Source organism: Lycorma delicatula, chromosome 1 (assembly GCF_047948215.1).
Source record: "Lycorma delicatula isolate Av1 chromosome 1, ASM4794821v1, whole genome shotgun sequence".
Lineage (NCBI taxonomy): Eukaryota > Metazoa > Arthropoda > Insecta > Hemiptera > Fulgoridae > Lycorma > Lycorma delicatula.
Window position 1 is genome coordinate 225154104 of NC_134455.1, and position 21449 is coordinate 225175552.

Genomic DNA, 21449 nt, shown 5'->3' on the forward strand with positions numbered 1-21449 from the left:
CACTTCCTGTCAGCTCTACTCCGGTGCTCATCTCAACAGCTTCCATCTTATTTTGTATCACTGTTCAGAGCTTTCGTAACCCTAGTTTCTCCGTTAATTCTTATCTTTACTTTTTTTGTCACCCTTTAGCAGTGACAACATTTCTCCCACTTCTTGGGAGGGATATTATCCTTTACCGCTTTGAAAAGTTCGGAATCGGATTTTCCGGCTGCACTGACAACGAGCATCTTACTCTCTACTACCCACATTTTCTTCAGTTTATTAATACCCTCTTTTTTCTTGTCCTTTATGAACTCTTGTAATTTGTTCTCTTCTCCTCTACTCCTTCTACTCCTTCCTCCTTGAGGACATCGCGATCTTGTTCCCGGGCAAGCTAAAATCATCTTCTCCAACTCATCAAAGAACTTCTCCATTGCCTTCCTGACATTAGACATAACTTTCTTCTTCCCTTTGGCTGTGTCTAGCATTAAAATGAACACAGCTTCAGTCCTAATTGCTAAGTCCTCACCTAATTAGACGGCACCATCATTTTCTTCCCTTATGAGTTGCCCAACATTAATTTTCTTATCTTTGAATAACTGTATCAAACATAGTGACCTCTCCATCTCTTTTGTTCCACTGTTGGTTTGTTCCTCTGGGCAAGTCATATGTAAACATAATTGTATTCACCTTCAGACAACTAATTCATCTCCTAAATGAACTTCAATCTATGAACTAAAGTTCATATCAGTTCAATCAATGAACTAGACCATCTCTTTAAGATTAATTTAAGTTCTTTATCCGGTATGCCTTCCTCAACCAGTCCCCTAATGCTTGAGGCAATAAGGAAAATGTCGGTCTGGGTCGCAATCGTGCTTTTATCTACAGCAACCAATGCATTTTTATGCTTAACTAACTCTTTTAGAAAAATGTTTAGCTGGGCCTCCACCTGTTTTATCTCCCTTTTTGTAATTTTATCTATATGTCATCGAAGGTTGATGCAATATCTTCAATTATGCTGGTAGCTCACTGTTCATCTTCTCCTCCACACGCTTTCATTTTGGATCACAATCAAATGTTCGTACCACATCCTAAGCTGCTATTGAAGATGATTCCACCATAGACATATCCACATGTGACAACTTCGTCACACTATCTGTCGGCGTGGTTAAAAGTGTTCTGATGACCTTCGCCCTTCTATTAAAGGGCCCTGCATATCACTTATTCCTAACTGATAGAAATCCTTCAATGCTATCGGACTCCTCCTTTCTGTGTTATAAGGAAGAAAATACCAAGCTCCATCTTATTTATGAATACATCACTGGCACAGAATTCCTCTTTTTATACTAGTCAAATTTTTATAAAGTCTTTTGCAAATAGGCAAAAATATTTATTCTTATTTCAACATAAGCAATAATAGGCCTTAAAGACCAGTAAGTATTACTTCAAAAAAATTAAAATCACCCAAAAAAATGCGCGCGCACGGACGCACGCACACAGAGATTCTTATTTTCTGTGTAAACACAAGATCAAACATTTATACAAAAAACAAAACAGCAAACACGTACAAACTCTTGGAAAACAGAGAATGGAATACAGAGAACGTCTACATTTCAAAGACATCCCCATTCGACAGGGACTGAAGTTCCCCAGGAGACTGAAGTTTATGAGAAGATGTTTATTTAACATCAGATTTTTGGGATAACTTGCGCAGTGATTTTTTGGATTGGCTAATTTTCCTTTCAATATTGGCAATGGCTTGTGAAGTCCTAACCGAAGATTGCCTATTTCGTTTTGCATTGGAAACAGAACCTGTTGTACACCATTTTTTTACTAAATCGTGTATTTTACTTGTCGTTGGAATACAGTCATTCGAGATATTTCTACGAATACTTGACATGATTCTTTAAACAATCCAGAACAAATATAGGCCTCAACTATAGCTATCCTCTCCTGGATTGAATAAGGCATTTTACACAAACACAACTGCACTCATAATACTTCCCTGCAACAAAAAGTATACTGCACTGACAGGTAACCACCTGACAAACGGCAGCAACAATCAGTAGTAACATAGACATCCACTAGTCGCATTAGTTGTGTGACAGTCTTTCATAAATAGTTTTGGGTAGCGTTTCATTGTGGGTTCGGTTTTATGTTGCTAACTCCGTAAAATGTGATTTTTTTTTGCAATTGTACCAGGTGGAGACCGGACCCAATTTTTAAGCATAACTCAGTCCCCACTTGTAAGAGGTCACCACCTCTGAAAAGACGGCCACCCCAAATAATTTCGGCCACACAATTGCAAATAATTGTTCAGTATAATTTTCATATACTGAACAATGTTATGTTCCGCACTTTTTTCCTCTTCCATGGAATGATGAAGAACGAGAAGCAGAAACATTAAACCTCATGAAATGCAACACACATATAATACAACCATTACAATCTTGCACAATAGCCCCATCACAACACGAATTACTGTAGCACCCGAAGTATATATATATATATATATATATATATATACTTTTTTTATAGCACGATAAAACTAACACGCACGATACTATATACAACACGAACACACGATACACTACGATGCACGATAACACCACCACAATACAAACTTCTGCAGCACCCGAAGTATACACATATTTTTTTTCCTAAAATAGCACGATAAAATGAACACATAGAAGCATTAGCTGCATTAGACGATCAACACAAAAAAACACATTGAAATCTAGCACGATTACACCACCACTACACCGTTTGCACTTAAACACGATACATGAAGAAGAGAAAACACAAAAAGTAGCTACACGACAGGATAGCATCCCCTGCAACACAGATTACAATGGCACTCGAAGAGCACAGCCCGTTTTTTAAATATACATAACCAACTGACAACAAGCTTAGAACGATTCCATCAGTTATACAGAGGAGCCCCTAAGGTCCACAACTAAACATTTGCAGGGGGATTAACAGGGGTCAGAGAACCTATATGTATACCATAACTTGAGTTATATAATATTATTTCGGCCGGAAGTATATTGAACAGCAATGTTTTCTGTACAAGTAGGGGTGTTTAGAAAAATACTTGTTCAGTTTTAGAATGAATAGTTTCTAGGATCTGACGATAAGAGCTGTTCGTTTGTTAAAGAAGCTTCGCCAATAGATACAACTTGAGCTAATGATGTTTTCGTAAGTAGTATCTTTCAGATATACTCGATTCCTTAAAACTTCATTATACCTTTTAGGTTGAGACAAGCCATATTCTAACAAGCTTTGATTTCCTAAAGCCAGAACTGTAACTTCAATCAAAAATTTATTATTGACCTCATCAACTGCTTGAGTACAGCTCTATCGTTGTCTACTAAACTGACAAATGATATACTCAGACAGACTGCCTTTATGCTTTTACTGGTTCAAAAGGATGACTAAAAACCAGTATCACGCTGAGAAGATCACGAAATTTGTATGAAGATTTGTATTAAGCCAGCTTCCTCCAATGTAAAATCCCACTTTTTATCATTCTAAAGTAAACCTACTACCTTACACACTGAAGTAGGATACAACAACTACTTTTAAACCGGATAAAGACGTTGGTCCTCAAACAAAATGTAGACAATGATAATATTCGAAATTGTTTGGAAGGAAGGTATACTCTTCCTTCCAATATTATCGCCTCGCTTTCTTCTAACATAGGTTTTGTTTGCTACATAAAATATGAAGAAACCTCAAGCTACAAAAGAGCTTTTGCAAATTCATCAGATTTGGATAACTCGAAAGAAAGTGTTTTTTAGGTGGATTTGTGATCTTATCTACTAAACTGCTGATTTGAAATATAGATGCTGACTATTATCAAGATTTATGTATGTGGAGATGAACTATAGTAGAATCTCCGAGAGTCGAATATCAAATAATAAGTCGAATAATATAAGTGAAATATATATATATAAGTGAAATATAATATAAAAGTCAAATAATATAAGTCGAATATCGGAATTCTATAGTAGAATTCCGAAAGTCTTCCAGGTAGTCTCTGAACTACAGATATAAATGACCAGTCTCGTACATCCTCATGTCATTGATTTTGTCACTGTTCAAAGTGAAAGCTACCTGTAACTACCTTTGCTGATGTAGTTGCAAGCGTACTTTAAGGACTGCACAGATATACTATGTTCTACGTTTATTTGAGCCTCTAAAATAGTGATAGAATACGGTTGTAAGTAACTACCCATCTATTTTCAAACTCTATTCCACTGATTTTTACGGTTAAACCAGCATTTTCTGAAGAAAGTCTGGGATAACAGTGGATACCCATCATCACCATCATTTCTCATCATCTGTATAGGTAAGTAATGAGTAGGTGTCGGTGCTGGTTAAGCTTTGTTCTTATTTTATAATTTTTTTTGTGAGTATAATTTTGTATTTTTTGAGTTATTATTTTTCATTTGTGTTCACTATACGTGCGTGTATGCACGCAAATAGGCAGGCTTTTGAAGTTGTGTAAATAATACGGATTAAAGTACGCATGTTTTTGTGTATGCGTGAAAATATGACACTTTTTTGAATATGTAGTATTAAATTTACACACGCACGTAGGAAACCGATAAAAAATATACTACAAATTCGGAGATACTTATTGCAGTACAATTAGATTAAGACAATATTAAATAATATGTGCACTGTTCGTATTAGTATGCATAGCTATTCTGTTATAATCCTTCAAACTCGAAATTTATAAAAACCCTTTCTTAGTGTACACTTACACCATAAGAAGAATGTGAATACAAATTTTCATCATTTAAACCTCAATAGTTTCTGCTGGGTTTGATTACGCTGATAAACATAATTTTTCTAACATGCGACACATGATTTTAATCTGTTTTTTTTTCTTTTATACAGAAAACGAAAACGCAGAATCTTTCTATCACCCCAATCTTATAAAAATTTGAAAATTTTAATTATAGGATTTTTTTTCATTTTTAATGTATAGTTAGCATTTTAAGCTCCTATATTGTATTTTCTTAGCACATTTCTTATTGTTTAACATTGTTAATTAAATCATATCATAGTTACATTTTATGACATCATATCTAATAGTGAAGAGTGAGCCTTCATGGACAATATCACGTCTGTGCAAGTCAAAACTTGTAGCTAAAAATTCAGCTGTTTTGTTGGTATTAAGCACTGGATTTAGGAATAAATTAATTTTATTTCGTTTTATTGCTGTCTTAAGTTTATTAACATTGCAGTGTCATAATCCCTTGAAATTGTGTAAATGATGTGGATGTCTTTTGTTATTTATGTGGTGAGTTTACCGTAAAATCAAATAGAAAAAAACATTATACTTTTAATTAAAAAAGCATGTCATTTGTACTTTCAGTGTAAAATTGGTGATCAGGTCAAGACGTGGGCTCCTCATATGGAATGCACTAATTGTTCTGTATATTTAAGATGATGGCTGAAAAGTACCCGAAAGGCTTTGCCGTTTGGTGTTCCTATGGTTTGGCGTGAACCAAAGGATCATGTAACCGATTGTTACTTTTTTAACAAGTGTGTCTGGAATTTCCAAAAAAATGTAAACTATCCTTCATATGTCTGTATGTTCTTCATATGACAAATATCACATGATATGTAAAATATCCTTCATTATAATCTACAATCAGGCCTGTACCTCACAGTGAAATTATTCCAGCTCCTGAGCCACTTGTGAATGTATGTTTGGAAAACAGCAATGAAGAATCAGGCAGTTATGAAGATGACAACAATGATTTTCATTTTGAATTATCTTCCAATAAGCAACATCTTATATCACAAGGTGAGTTAAATCACATAGTTAGGAATTTAAATTTATCAAAAACATCAAGCTGAACTGTTAGGATCAAGACTACAAGATTGGAATTTATCTCAAAAAAATACAAAAATTTTGGGCTTTCGAAGCCGAAGAAAAGAACTTACACAGTACTTTATTGATGAAAATAATTTGTTTTATTGCACAAGTATTGATGAAATTATGTTGCATTTAGGACAAGTTCATAAACCTGAGGACTGGCGCCTTTTCATCCATTCGTCAAAGTATAGTTTAAAAGTGGTTCTAATACACAACGGTAACAAATATCCTTCGATACCAATCGCTTACGGTATTAATTTGGAAGACATACGGTGTGATGGAAGACTATATTGAAAAAAATAAATTATAAAAAACATAGTTGGAATATATGTGATGATTTGAAAGTTACAGCTATTTTGTTAGGCATGCAGTTAGGCTATACTAAGTACATTTGTTTTCTTTGCGAATGGGACAGCCGAGCTAGGGATTATTATGTTACCAAAGAGTGGAAGAAATGAGACAACTTAACTCCAAATGGGATAAATATTATTCATAAACCCTTAGTTGAACCCAAAAAATTATTTTTACTCCCTTTCCATATCAAGCTAGGACTAATGAAACATTTTGTAAAACCAATGCAGGATAGTCCTGGATTTTTATACATCAGGCAGAAATTTCCGAATTTAAGTGAAGGAACAATTAAAGAAGGAGTATTTGCTGGTTCTCAAATAAGAGTTGCTCAAAGATGATGTATTTAATTTAATGTTAAATAATGTAGAAAGTGCAGCTTGGGCTACATTTAAAGACTTTTGCAAACATTTTCTTGGCAATTACCACGATATTGTTAATCAACTTCTTACTTCATACAGACTTATGGGATGTAATATGTTTTTGAAAATTACATTTCCTCCACTCACATCTGGATTTTTCCCGGATAACCTCGGAGACGTAAGTGACGAACTCGGGGAACGTTTCCATCAAGACATTTCGGTGATGGAAAGCCGCTAAAAAGGGAAATGGAATACTAACATGCCAGTCGATTACTGTTGGACATTAATTCGGGATGTGCCTGAAGCTATTTATAAAAGAAAAGCATCACCGAAATCATTGTAACACATGTATGGCCATGCAAAGTTATAAACTTTATAGATTTTAACTATATTTTCCCTTAATTGTTTTTGAAGTGTAATTTACTTAAAACTAAAGGTGATAGAAAAATTGTATATGTAGATATGTGACGTACGCAGAAAAGCAATTCAAGAAATAGTATCACTCTTAGAGAAATATTAAAAACTTTTTATTTGTTTATTAGTGTTATCATTAGTCGGATATTTTGTTTCATAGGTACCGATATAGAGTTCAAAATAAAGTATTTTTTGTGGATACTGACGTAGGGAGAAGCGCTTTTTGAAGCTCCCAGAATTTTCACTGTTTTTGTTGTTTTATTCGTTCCAATCTCCGTGTTCGCACATGTAGCAGTGTGTGCTTGTTTAGTAATAATTACGCGTTGTGATTCGGGGTTTGCTGTTGCGGTCTTGGTGCGTTAGCCCTAGCGGTCAGCTGCATTTTGCTTTCGGCGACGATTTGTTGTTTTTATCAGTTATACAGAGTGGTGGGAGTTGAATACCTTCGGCATATAAGAGAGGGGAACTCTTTATATGCCGAAATCTTTATATATACTCTCTTTATATAAGAGAGGGGGAAATCTTTCAATTGTAAGCAGAGTTCTACCTGATTACGGCAACTGTTATTTTACCCCTTTTTCCTACGCTTTCGTTAACTAAATATCCTTTTATAAATTTAAAATAAAATAAATAATAATAATTAAAGCTATATAAAATTAATTAACTTTAATAGAAATTAATACAATTATTAAACTATTTATATTAATTTAATAAAATAAAATAATCTAATAAAAATAACAAACTAAATAAACTAATTAATTAAATCTTCTGAGTCCAGATCAGGGAGTTACCTCTCATTAGGACTTGATACCGTTATCTCTAGCTTGGTATCGGAGATCAAATCCCTTCACGTCTTGGTGCAAGCTAATTCCAATATCAAGTGGGAGATTAAGGAAAGCGGTGCCCGCTTCCTTCAAGCGGCTGATGATCTCCTCCCAACAAGGAATCAGAATGTGTCGTCAGAAGAAAAGAGATTGCGGGAGCTGCCACCCAGGCCATAAGAAAGCAGGGGATCGATGAACTACGTTCCGTTATTTCACAGCGGTTTTGGGATGACGAGGTTGTGAACCTTATTTCTAAAAGCTGGTCGACTGATTGCTTCCAGAAGTCGGAGCTCGTGGAGCAATCCGTTTGAAACTACCATGAGGCGGGCAACACAATTGACATCGACCTGCCTACCAGCTCGAAGTATATCTACGTGCAGCAGGCGTTCACCAGGATCCTGGCTTTGGTTATATTTTTGAGGAGGTCCGATGAAACCGGGTCAGGTACTTGTAGACAGATCGCCGCTGGATTCCTCGCTGGCGATGCAATGGACACTGCCCAGAATGGTCCTGCCCAATCTGGGGGAACAAGCAAGGGCTAGGTCCAGGTCGACCTCAGCAAGGAGAGGAACGCCACCGATAACTGAAAGCAAAACCATAGTGGTGAAAGCCCAGGGTAAATCGTACACGGACCTGGTTAAAACAATGAAGGACAAAGTCAACGTAGAAGAGGCAGGCAAGGTGCTATCTATCAGGAAAGGCAGAAACCAGGAGGTGGAAGTAAGGATCAAAGGAACACAAAAAGCGGGAGAATTTACCTCGTTGCTTATAAAAACTTAATAACAAAAAAAGTCCGGGACCAGATGGGATCCCGGCGACAATCATAAAGTGGCTTGTAGAAGCAGTCCCATGGGAAGTGGTAGATGTTGCCAGCTACGGATTGCAACACCGTACCTTCCCGAGCTGCTGGAAGGTAGCCAGAACTGTCTTCCTGCCCAAGTCAGGAGCTAATATTGGACAAGACGAGTTTCGTCCCATTAGCTTGATCAACAACATGGGGAAGACAGTGGAATGACTAATAGCCGGTAGATTGCAGCAGGAGCTAGAAGAGAAGAAATACTTGCATCATGAGCAGTACGGTTTCAGAAAAGGACACTCCACGTTACATGCAATAAAAAGAGTGACTGAATGGGCAGTAGCAACTCGAAGGGGCACGTGAAGAACAAGAAGACTCCCATTAATGGTGCAATTAGATATTAAGAACGCTTTCGGGTCGGTCCCGTGGCCTGCGATAATTAATCCAGTAACAAGGATGAATGTTAGTAGATACTTAATAAATCAGATCAATCATTATCTGCATGAACGACATATTGAAGTAAGAACGGTCGAGGGCACAGTAGCCTTCCAAATGTTCGGAGGGGTTCCACAGGGGTCTGTACTAGGACCCCTACTTTGGAACATATTTTATGACGAAATCTTCAGGGTCCGCTATCCGGAGGGGGTGATCATAGTTGGCTACGCGGATGACCTTGATGTCTTGGTAGAGGATAGAGAAGTTAAACATCTAGAGGTTAAGGCCAATCAGGTCCTACGGCTGATCGATGAATGGCTGGACAACAATCAGCTACAGGTATCTCCATCAAAATCCAAATGTATTCTATTCTCTGGAAGGAGAAGAGTAAGAGGTATCAACGTACAAATACGAGGGGAACATATACAGGAAGTTAACAACACCAAATACCTGGGCGTTATTTTAGACGAGAGTCTTAAATTTGGTCAAAATATAGAAATGATATGTAAAAGGGTAGCCCCCACCATCAAAGCTTTAAGGGGACTATTTAATAATCATCGTGTACCGAAACTGGCGGCTAGGAGGTTAATAACCTCAGCAATGATGTCCTCGATTTTGTATGCGGCTCCAGTGTGGGGAGTTGCGATGAATATATAAAGAAATGCACGCAAATTAAGAAGTGTACATAGGATCGCGCTGATACGGTTTATTGCAGGATATCGCACTATATCATATGACGCTTTATGTGTCCTGGCCGAAACACCACCTATCGAGATGCAAATCAAAAGTCGAAGTATGAAAGCGGCAGGCGCGCCCAGATCCGAGGCGGATGCCATAACCTTGAACAACTGGCAAACCGTATGGTCCGGCTCCCTGGTGGGAGAATGGACAAGGCGACTAATACCCAACTTGGTATATTGGCTGGGTAAGAAAAAAGGTAGTCTAGACTTTTACATGACTCAGATTATGACGAGGCATGGGTCGTTTGGTAAATATCTACACAGAATTAGAAAAAGACCGACGCCGCAATGTATGTACTACCAAGAAGAGGATGATGCAGAGCACACCGTTTTTGTTTGCTACAGATGGGAACGACACAGATATAAGATAACGAATAACAACTTAACACCTGATAATTTGGTCAGATGGCTACTGCTAAACAACAACAACTGGAACTGGTTTGCTAACTTCGTGAGTATTACCCTTAAAACTAAAGAGGATGACGAGAAATACCGGAGATATTAGGTAGGAAGATAGGAAAGGGAGGACAGTCAGTCCCACCTCGGAGGGCCCTTATGCTTAGGTATGCGGGTTCCGGTGATGAGGTGGGAACTCCTGGGGAATTCAGAAAGGGGAAAACGTAAAGACTGAGTCCCGGCCGGTGGTGTCGGTTCTCGGGGGCGCTACGGCGCTTTCTGGGGCTGGCACTACAGGTTAGAGGCAGGCGTAAAGACCGAGACCCGGTTCCCTGTGGTGAGGGGGGCGGTGGACGGCATAGCCGGACCACGTATCGCCCGTGGGGGATTAGAGTCAGGCGAAAAGAAAAGATCCGGAACCGGGTGGGCCAACCTGCCGTGCCGGGTGTAAAACCGGTGGATGGGGAGGCCTCCTTCGAGTCGCATGAACACGTTCCTGGGCCGTGTATACTTGAGTGGATGTCCGGCCCAGGAATGTAGGGGGGAAAAAAAAAAATTAAGCTGACGCCCCTCTTTCAACAGAGGTGAGCCCGCCTTCTACATGAGATATGCATGCATGCAGGGGAGAATAGGCTTGTGTGCCCCAGAGAACATCATTAGGACTATGCTCCTGACGGAACGATCGTAGCACATGGTATCCACTCCGTCCAACAAAAAAAAAAAAACCGGGTGGCTTTACAATCATTTCATTCTTTGGAATTGATTGGTAAGTAAAAAATTAACGGCTGTCAGCGACAGCTGTTAGTGCTATAAGGAGGAAATGGGTGTTCCTTTTTATTCTTTTTTAAAATAAATTTTTATGAACGTTTGTTTCTTCTAGTTGATATTTAATTCTGGACCTACTGTAACTACACTCGTAGTTTAAAAATACACCATTCACCTTAGTTTACATCATTCATTTAGTTTAAAAGTACACCATTTTTAGTTTATAAGCCCACCATTTTTTAGTAAAAGTAGTTGGACTGTCTGGCCCTAGGCCAGGCAGTGAGTGATCATACGCTTATAACACATGAGATCGCTTATGGAGGCGGTCTAAGAGCTCCAGTTTCGGGTCGCTATAATCTAAGAGGCCTGTATAAGGATAGGCTGCGGCGTGAGTGTGTGGCTGCCTTACTGAAGTTGGAATGGCGCATGGAGCACAGAAAGGAGGTGGAATTTATGGCTGAAAACTCGGCCGGGTCATCAAGACTGGCTCCTATAGGGTTCTAAGGCGGCCTAGGCCAATGGACGGACCCTTGGGTAGTAGCCAGTCCTCTGATCTGCGAGTGCCTGGAACGTCATGACCTCCGGGAAGTCGTCTGTTAGACGCAGGCGGGAAACCGGGAAAAAGAGGTTCTCTGACCTGAGCGTGCTGCGCGCAATAGTTAGAACCGCGCGTAGAATATATCAGCGTCGCCCCCTAACGGGGTTTATCGTTGAAGACGTGCGGGCTGAGGGTCTGCGGATCTTTTGGCGCGCCCGTAATGAGTACATTCATGCCATCAAGGAAGCCAGATCCTATGATTCTATGCGCGAGTTGCAACGTAGCCCCTGGCAGCTCGCTGTCATATTCCCGATGCGGGTTTGGTGGTCGAGACCACACTATAACATCTGTGGTGACTTACTAGGTGTTCCTGGGTACTTTGTTTCCAGATGGTCCGGAGAGTGAAGCAGAAATCGGCGTCAGGGCGGGTGAGACACCATTCCCTGGCCTACGGGTTGTGAATCCTGTAGATTTAGACCGAATGGTTTCTCGAATGGCACTGAGAAAGACACATGGGATTGAGCAGCTTGACCCGGATATATTCTATCATCTGTCATAAGAGAGCCGCTTGGCAGGCTGTTCTCGGGGATCCTTACCTGGGGTTTCTTTCCGACTTGTTTGAAGGTGGCTTTGGTGAGGGTGTTCTTAAAATCAGGAAAGGATCCGAGTGAGGTCAGCAGTTTTCGACCCATCGCCCTCTTGCCGGTAATCAGCAAGTTGCTTGAAAGGCTGATTGTGGAACGGCTTTGGGAAGACATCGATATGAACGATTTTCTAATACGGCTTCATGAAAGGGGTTAGCGCCGAGGATTGCAATCTTAAATGCTCTTGCTGAGGTGGAATGCGCCGACCGTAAATATGTTTTGGCAATTTTTATAGATATAGAGGCAGCATTTCCTTCCTTGTGTTGGAGTTCTGTTCTCTATGAGTTGGAACGCCGCAATGTTTCACCGCCGCAAATAGTCATGTTCCACTACCTGCAGTCAGTGGTACGAGACTATTTGTCTAACCGTATGGTTCTGTTTAAGGATGCGCACCTAGTTATAAAAAATCAGTTGCCAGGGGATGCCCGTAGGGTTCCGTTCTCGGTAGCTTGCTGTGGAATATGGCATTCGAGGGATTTCTGGGATTGGCATTCCCAGAATGGGTCACAGCTCAGGCTTTCCTCGCTGCTGTCTTATGTTAGTTCGTGGTAATTCTCGACCACAGCGAGAAGACAAGGTGGAGGCGGCTTTGTCAACCGCAGAGGGCTGGATGGACATGCAAAATTTAAAGATTTCTGTGCCCAAAAGAAAGTGTCTGCTGCTCAAGGGTGCAGACAAATTATGGTATAGTCGTAACCCCCCATATTAAGTATAATGGCTGTGCAATTAGCCGAGTTAGAGTTCATAAGTACATAGGTGTTTTGTTTGATGAGAAGTTGCTGTTTGAGCAACCACATTAGGCAAGTAGTGGCGGACGCCATCGCGTCGATGTACACGCTTAAGAGGATTGCTAGGAAGGATTACGGTCTGTCGGGCCGTCATTTGTACATGGTATACCGAGCTTTCTTTGAAAGTATGACCTCTTATGCTGCGACCGTTTGAGCGCATAGGTTGGAAAAAAATCGAGCAGTTAATAATAATTTAAGGAGTGTCCATCGCAAAGCCTTAATCATATGCACTGGTGTGTTTAAAACAACCTTCTACGAGGTTACCACCGTATTGGGAAAGGCTCTCCCAATCGATTTAGCGGTGAAAGTTCGGGCGGCCATGTGTGAATTGCAAAGAGGATGGGGGGCCAATGTATTTGGGATGCGGCTTCGAGCCGGACCTGTACCGGAGCGGAACGGTAATCGCAATGCACCGGTTCTAAATTTCGCACATTTCCCCTTCACCCGCCTGCGGAGGAGGCTTTACATCTTCGCGATGGAAGTATGACAGCAAGAATGGCATCCCGCGACTAAGGGTAGGTCTAGGTCCTTGTATAGATTTATACAGGACTTGGGGGTATGGTACGCCTCTAGTTCGTTTTTAAGTGCAGCGGGAGCACAAGTGCTCTCCAACTACGTGAATTTGATCCAATATCTATTTCGTTTCTACCATTTAGCTGATGAGCTGTACGTCTGCGGGGAGGTTCAGTCGAACAAACACATGATGTTTGACTGCCCAGCTCTTGGGGATACCAGAACTCAGGCCACCATGGAACTTAGAGGTCAGGGAAAAAATTGGTCACTCATAAGCGGCGAGTCAATGTGGCGTGACCGCATTGTCGGACCGTATGGGAGTTCCTTGATGCCGTCGCTTTGTTCAACCGGCATCAGTAGTTTAAGGGATATAAGAATCCTACTGCTTGCTGTAGGAGGCTACTCTCAAAAAATGGCTGGCCATCGATCAAATATAGCTCCAAGTACTATAATATGGTGGACAGGTAATTGCAGGCATTCAGTGACCTAGGCGCGGCAGCAAATTGCTGTTCTTGACGGAATAAATTTTAATTTATTGACAAGTCATATATTTTTGTATGTAGACAGGGTGCGCCTACCTATTTTAGTCATGTATGAGAAGTGAGTGGTTGGACACGCAAGCGAGTGGTGTAGGGCTCTTATTCCGCTCACGCAGTTAGGTAAGCTCTAGGAGCTAATTATGATATTGGTCGCTAAACCGTTTTGATGCACAGTTGCCGTTTGTGGTACGGATATTCGGTCTTATGCTTTATGGCGACCAAATGAGGTGGTGGTGAGAGAAACGCCAGACAAACCAATACACTTTTAATTTGTATTAATATGAAGAATTACAACTTGAATTGACGACCGAGTCTTTATGCTTCATAATTTACTGAGTGGTTTTTTTATAAAAATTAGTAAATCCAAATTGGTAAACGAAATATTTTAATACTTTGGGCTTGCTAAACAACGTTGAAGAAGATTGTCGACTAAAGAGATTATAAAAAATTTACAATTCCATACATGCTGTACTTTTTATTGAAGGACATTTCTTTTTTAAAAGTAATTTTGTATACGTGTTAGGCTTTTTGTTCTCAATCTCTGCACCATTATACATACCGCACTTTCCTATTTATTTATTTTTTTTATTAATTTGTACATTTTTTCATTAACTTCCAGTTCAAAAAAGAAACTACAATACAAAAATTTCCTTAATATTTTGCAGTAAAGATCAGCTCCAGTTTGATGTATTTTATTACTAAATGTACGAGTAATAATACTATTTCTCTGAATCATTACTTTACTTTGATTCTTATTTCATTAAAATTTAACTAAAGTTTTTACTTCTGGAATATTCAAAAGAACAATTTATTTATACCATCGTTAGATTATATAAAGAAATTTTACTCGCTAGTTGCTTAATTCGTATAACATAATTTTATTTTATTTTTTTAATTTGAATCTTATTACATAATGAACTTTATTAATAAAACACAAACTTACGAGTATATAATATGTATCTTTTCTTATTTCAGATAGAATATAACGGGTGTAGAAAAAAGAATATCGGGGTTTTAATTGATTATAATATTTTTTGGGTGAGGTGTAAAGTGCTGATTTAAGGCTAGAATGACAGAGCAGAAAAGACTTTTTTGGTTGAGCGCATGACAATAAAGTGATCTCCAACGCCACTAGCAAAGAGAGCGACCCTGAACAGAAAGCCTTTTATGTTTTACAATTCACTAATTGTGAATCTGTATTTATACAATGTGCGTTTTTCAGAAAGTTTAATTGTTATTCTCCGAGAGACAACAACATTTATCGATGGCATAGGGAAGAAACGATTGGATGTCTGTGTAAAGGGAATAGTATGGGATGACAAAGGGTGTTTGAAGAAACTGTTGAACTTATCAGGGGGAGTCTATCCTACGTAGTCCTAAAAAGTCTATTAGGAAGTCCAGACGAGAACTAGAAATGCCGGTGATGTCAATGTGGAATGCTTCAGGAGTCTCTTACATAATCGTCATAATCTTTTACAGCTATTATAGACTTTAAAACCAACTGACTATGCTATGCGTGTCAACTTCTCAATCGAAATATTGCAACAAAAAGATGACGATTTCCTTGACCGTTTTGTGTTTAAAGATAAATCAATATCTCATGTTAGTGAAAACTTTAACACACATAATATCCGTATCTGGGGTTCAGAAAATCCCCATGAACTCTTAAAATGTAAAAAAAATTCCCAAAATGAAATATTTTCCGTGCAATATCCTGACAGAAAGTTTTTGTGCAGTTGTTTTCCGCTAAACTGTAACAGGAGATGCTTATTCGGATAGCTGCATGCATCATACTTTCCTCAACGGCAAGATGGATCAGAGAATTTTATTTGTCAAAAGAATGGTGCGCCTAATCACTAAAACCCCGCTGTACGACTATTGGTTAAATGGTGTTTTCTTCAACGTTGAATCAATCGGCATGAACCTGATAACAGAACTTGTTTGTGGTGGTCTCCAAAAACACCTAATCTAATCCCATCTGATTCTTTCGAAAGGGGTTTTATCGATGATCTTGTGTATGTGCCTCCGCTAGCTACTGATCTACCCGATTTAAAGCACAGAATTCAAGTAGCGGTCGTTTCCATTATACCAGAAATCTTGGTTAGGGTATGGGACGAGCTCTCCTATCGGTTGGATGTGTGCCGCGTGACTAAAAGGTTCAGATTGAATACCCATAGTGAAAAACTGTAAGAATTATGGTTTCAATTTATTTCGATTCATTAATAACAGAATAAATAGGTATTAAATAGTTTTTTTACACCGTGTTTAAATGTGTGTAATTTTACTTTTTCATAAATTTTAATTTTTCTACCACTACTACTATTTCGGTTTTTTTTTTAAATTTAATTTAGTGCTTGTTTCATATTTTATTATTTTGCTTAATTATATTTTTATCTATGTTGTTTCAATATATATATTTATTTTGCGTGCTATTTATTTATTAACGTAATGAATACAACTTGAATAACTGTGGTTTTATGGTTTTCTTGTCGGAGGGTATAGGTACAAACGGTATTTTGCTGTAATGGAGAGAATATATGCAATTACGTTTGTAGAAATAGAACGCAAACAATTCTATCACGCTCAAACAGATTAACACAAATAACAATATAAGCTTTTCAATAAATGTATAAATAAATATCTTCCGCCTTATCTATTTGGGTTCTTTGTGTTATATTCTATTTTATTTTATTTGTCGTAAACACAATGAAGGTTATACAGTGTACACTTCTATTTTTATTGTTGTATGTAATATTTAAAAATTTATATTATTCCTTATAATTCTCTTATTAATGAAAAAATAAAAATTAAAACAATTTTTTTTCTTCAAAACTGGCTTTTTTAGATTTCCACAATTTCTTATTTTTTATACTTGATCAGTATAACAACAAAGAAGGACAATAATAATAATGGAATGTCAATCTGCTTATGTAATGTGGTTAAATAAATAGATAGATCTATTAAAAATATATTTATGTTGGTATAGATTAAAATTCTGTTGAACCCTGCTTATTTTTTAGTATATTTATTATAACTAAAACGATATATTTGTTATTCGGTAAGTCATTGTTTTAAACTGAGTTTATTTTTCTTACAGTGTGTCCATTAGAAATTTTAAAAAGCTACTATAAAGCCTTCGGTACAATTTTGCCTGAAACGTCAATTATTTCAGCTATTGTTAAGCTACACTACGTGTTCGTATCATTTTATTTAATTCCTGACATTTCAAATCGTTTAAATTTGTGCTCAGATGTATCTTGGTAGGAGTGAGAATTACGACAGAAATAAAGATGGTCATCGTTATATTAATTTATTTATTTCTGCAAAAATCTGTTATCTGCTTTATTGAATCACCATAAAAAATTTTGGGTTTTGTAAATCATTTGCTTTACAATTTATAACTTGTTTTAGTAATTAGATTAATTCCAAATTTTAATAGTATTATTATAATTCTTTGTTACATATTTGATTTAGTAACGTTTGATGATTAATCGTATTAAATAGTGTAAAACGTCAGTCGAAAATTTGACGTTATTAAACTCGTTAGATGGTGTATTTCTCAGCTCCTGATAACAAAAAATTCTTAAGACAAAGTTTAAAATTTGTAAATAATAGCCTTTTAAACTATAAATATATATTTCTGTACTTACAACTATTATTATGTAATATTTATTTGATTTACACCGTATATCAGTAATATATAATAAGAAAGATTTACAGAATAAAACAAAATGATTATTATTACTTTAAAAATATGCTTGTACAAATAATATTTTGGATAATATAATTTTACTTCTTGCAAGATAAAAAAAAAAAGTGAAAACGAAAAGAAAAAATAAATTTTAATGGCAGTGTTTTGCTATTTGTTTCTTATATATATTGTTAGTAATGATGTAAATAAAAAAAAGATTATTTTTTTTACAAGATACAGAATTTTTTTAAACTGAGAAATAATAAAAAACATTATATTTAAAACAAAAAGGAAAGGTTTTTTAAAATTTTCATTATATTTTCTATTTTATAAAAAATAGATTAACAAAATAAAGAAACGGAAAAAATAGATAAATGAATAATAACCATAAATAAAACAACGTTTTTGTAAGTTACAGGCTTCAGAGTTATTTTTTTTTATGAAAAATTGTATTAATCTTAACCAAATGAATAATAAAATAAAAAAAGAATAAAGGAATTATAAAAATTTTCGGCTGTCAAAGATTTTTGCCTTTTTTCAATTAATTACAATATATCTATTAAAATTTCTCATAGAATTTTGCTGTTTACTTGATGTCTAGAATGTACTTTTGATTAAAAAAAGCACCTCTTAACGAATGTTATGTTTTTGTATGTTAACAGATTTTTTCATGACAACAGACTTGCGGAAAACAGATCAGAAGAAACGCCGAGTATCTACTTTTATTTAAAAGTGTAGCTTTGGCGTGTTTGCCACATGCTTTTAAAAGTGTTTGTAACACGTTTCATTTGATATAATTTGGTTTTAATGTATAATACAAAACCTTTTAATACTTTAAAATAATTATATACAAAACTTGTGTGAACTCATGTATGTGACAGTCTTCGCGAAGTGTTTCTAGGCTAGAACAAATTACTATGTACTTTATAACTATTTTTATTTCCGATAAGCATTCGGAAAAGAAAATTTCTAGTAAGTATATTGTCAGCATTCCCTTCTATTCTTGAATAACTATCAGTCTTTCAACCTACAAAAAAGGTTACCCTAGCAGTGCGATTAGCTGCAGTGGAAATGTCACTTGTTTGAATTTTAAGTTTCTAAATGCGAATCTCGGTCAGGATTGAATCACATGGACCACGACAGAAATTTAGTGATTTAGTATCTCACACTATGGGTAGCATGCATATGCTGTTTAATTTTGATAGCTTATGACATGACTGTTATAGTTAACTTTCATTTGAAGAATAACTTTTAATTTAAGAATTTTCAGAGTAAAAGGAAGTAAAAAAGGAAGCCAGCAGTGATCATCCAATAGGAATCTTTAGCCACCGTCAATAACTATGAAGAACATATCAGAATTTATACTGACGGATTTAAAACCGAACATGGTGTTGGATGCTCGATATATGTAAATGAAGAAGCCCACTTTTGGAGACTGCCAGATGTGGCCAGTGTCTACACGGCAGAACTCACTGCAATTCAGCAAGCTCTTCGCTACACTGAACACTATTGCGAAGAGAGAGTGCTAATATGTTCCGATTCATTAAGTGCACTCGTCGCAATTCGGAATAAGAACATTAAGGATGTTCTAATTGCAAACATCCTGTCCATTTTATACGTACTAAAACAACGAGGACAGCGATGCGTATTTGTATGGACTCCGGGGCATGCTGGTATTACAGGTAATGAAATCGCAGACGAAGCTGCCAGAAAGGCAACAGTCTGCGATGTTTTGGATGCATTTCCTGTAAGAGTGGCAGATGTTAAAAACCGTCTAACAAACATAGTAAAAAACAAGTGGAATGCTGAATGGAGGAGATTAAATACAAAATTAAACACAGTAAAATCTTCTCCTTATAAATGGAAAAGCGACTATAAGTTGACTCGCCGTGAACAAGTAGCGGTGACCAGACATAGAATCGGTCATACGCGATTAACAAATTTATATTTGTTAACCGGCGAAGTGAGACCAATGTGCGGTGTTTGTAATAAAACACTGAAAATCAAGCATCTAATAGAAGAGTGTACTATATATGAGGACCTCAGAAAGAGGTTCCGTCTTACAAATAATATTAGTGCTGATCTGGATAATGGAAATGAAGAAAATATAGTTGCATTTCTACACGCCTGTGGACTTCTTAAAAGTCTATAAAATGAAAGTTTAAAGCTGTGATAAAATATACTCTAAGCGGTAGTTTATATATATGTATAAAGAAAGAAATGGTATTGATAAGTTTAATTTTAATTTTAATTTCATGGTCTTTTGAGAACCTTATCTCAAATTTTAATATCGGGGCCCTTTACACCCCGTAAGTGTTTGTGATTGTCCTTGTCTTTTATGTTTTAAATGTTTTGTGTAGTTTGTGCTTTTAAATAAAATGTAAGGGCCCTTTACACCCTTACATAGGACGATCCAGATGGTGATAGTAATTTCTTTTAAAGATTGTGACGAGGGCTAATGACCTTAGCAGTCGATGCCCGTAAAATACCAGATAAAAAAAAAAAAAAAAAAAAAAAATAATAATAATAATAAGTGACAATAATAAAACAATTAATAAACAAAAATATTACATCAGTATTAATATAGTAATTACAACCGCAATAATAATTAGGATAATAGTAGTAAACGATAATAATATTACATGTCAATAACAACAAATCAAACATAAAATATATAACAATTTACATGTCAATACATAATAAAAACAGTGCGTAATCAATAAAGAATAACAATCAAGATATTAAATACAAATTGTGATAAATGTCATTAGTAAATAATATAGATTACAGATGTAAATAATACGTTGTAAATACAGATTACACATAAGGCAGTTCAAAATAAATAATCGTTTGAAATTTATTCCAGGTAGATAAATAGAAAACTAAACCCATTAACAAATGAAACCGCTAGTCTTAACCTTTTCTGACCATTACTCTTGTCTAAACAAACAATCGTATAGTATTCACCTGCAAATACCTTTGCTCTCTACCCTAACAGTTTATGAATGAAGTCTATTGAATTATTTCTTTGACTTATACACTTATACTTTTATTGTAACTCACCAATAGTATTTCTTGTATACTTGGATTTACTAGTGGCGTCACCTTACTCGTATCGAACTGGATTCAGGACTTCCTCGCTGGACTGACGTCGTAACGTGTCGCTGGACTGGTTCGCATAACTCCGTCGACTCACACAACTCGCCTCTCAGACTGTTTCTAATAGAAACAGTCTTTTAGCTGGTCTTATTAGGCTATTTATACTGTTAGCCTCTTTACTTGTCGGACCGGACCCAAGTCGAAGTATAAGAACAGTCGACCGAGGCTTTTGTTCCCATTAATTTCAAACCTGGTCTCTTCTCGCCATACAATAGGTGTTCATTATGTGTCAGCGGGCAGTATAACAAAAGATGATTGTAAAACGGACCGATTATTCCAGAATTCAAGTCCTAGTAAAGGTAGTTACTTTTATATGGATTTGAATACTAGATCATCATGCATATCAGTTTTTTTTGGTGGTTGGGTTTCAATTAACCACACAAAAGGGTACTCCGTTTTGCCCCTTTCTGAATTCTTTCAATTATTATACTAATAATAAGCGGTTGTAGCGAGTATAGGCTTGCTATACCGATCTTGTTACAATATGTTATGTTTTGTACAGTGTGCGGCGATTTTGCACCATTTGCTATGTTTGGGATTCAGCTAACACAACATATGAAGCTTAGAAAGGAACACGTGAATGTTACAAATCAGAGCTGCTACTAGTTCAAAACTCTGACGTCTT

General features: G+C 36.8%; 1 protein-coding gene across 1 annotated transcript in view; it reads left to right on the plus strand.

The window, feature by feature from the left end:
• The window catches only part of CDase (neutral ceramidase), a 307463-nt gene extending 288982 nt beyond the window's left edge, over positions 1–18481 (plus strand). The window contains exon 15 of the mRNA XM_075373680.1: positions 18328–18481. Within this exon, the coding sequence (XP_075229795.1) occupies positions 18328–18339 (12 nt within the window). The 3' untranslated portion in view covers positions 18340–18481. The remainder of the gene's footprint in view (positions 1–18327) is intronic.
• The last annotated feature ends 2968 nt before the right edge of the window (positions 18482–21449 follow it).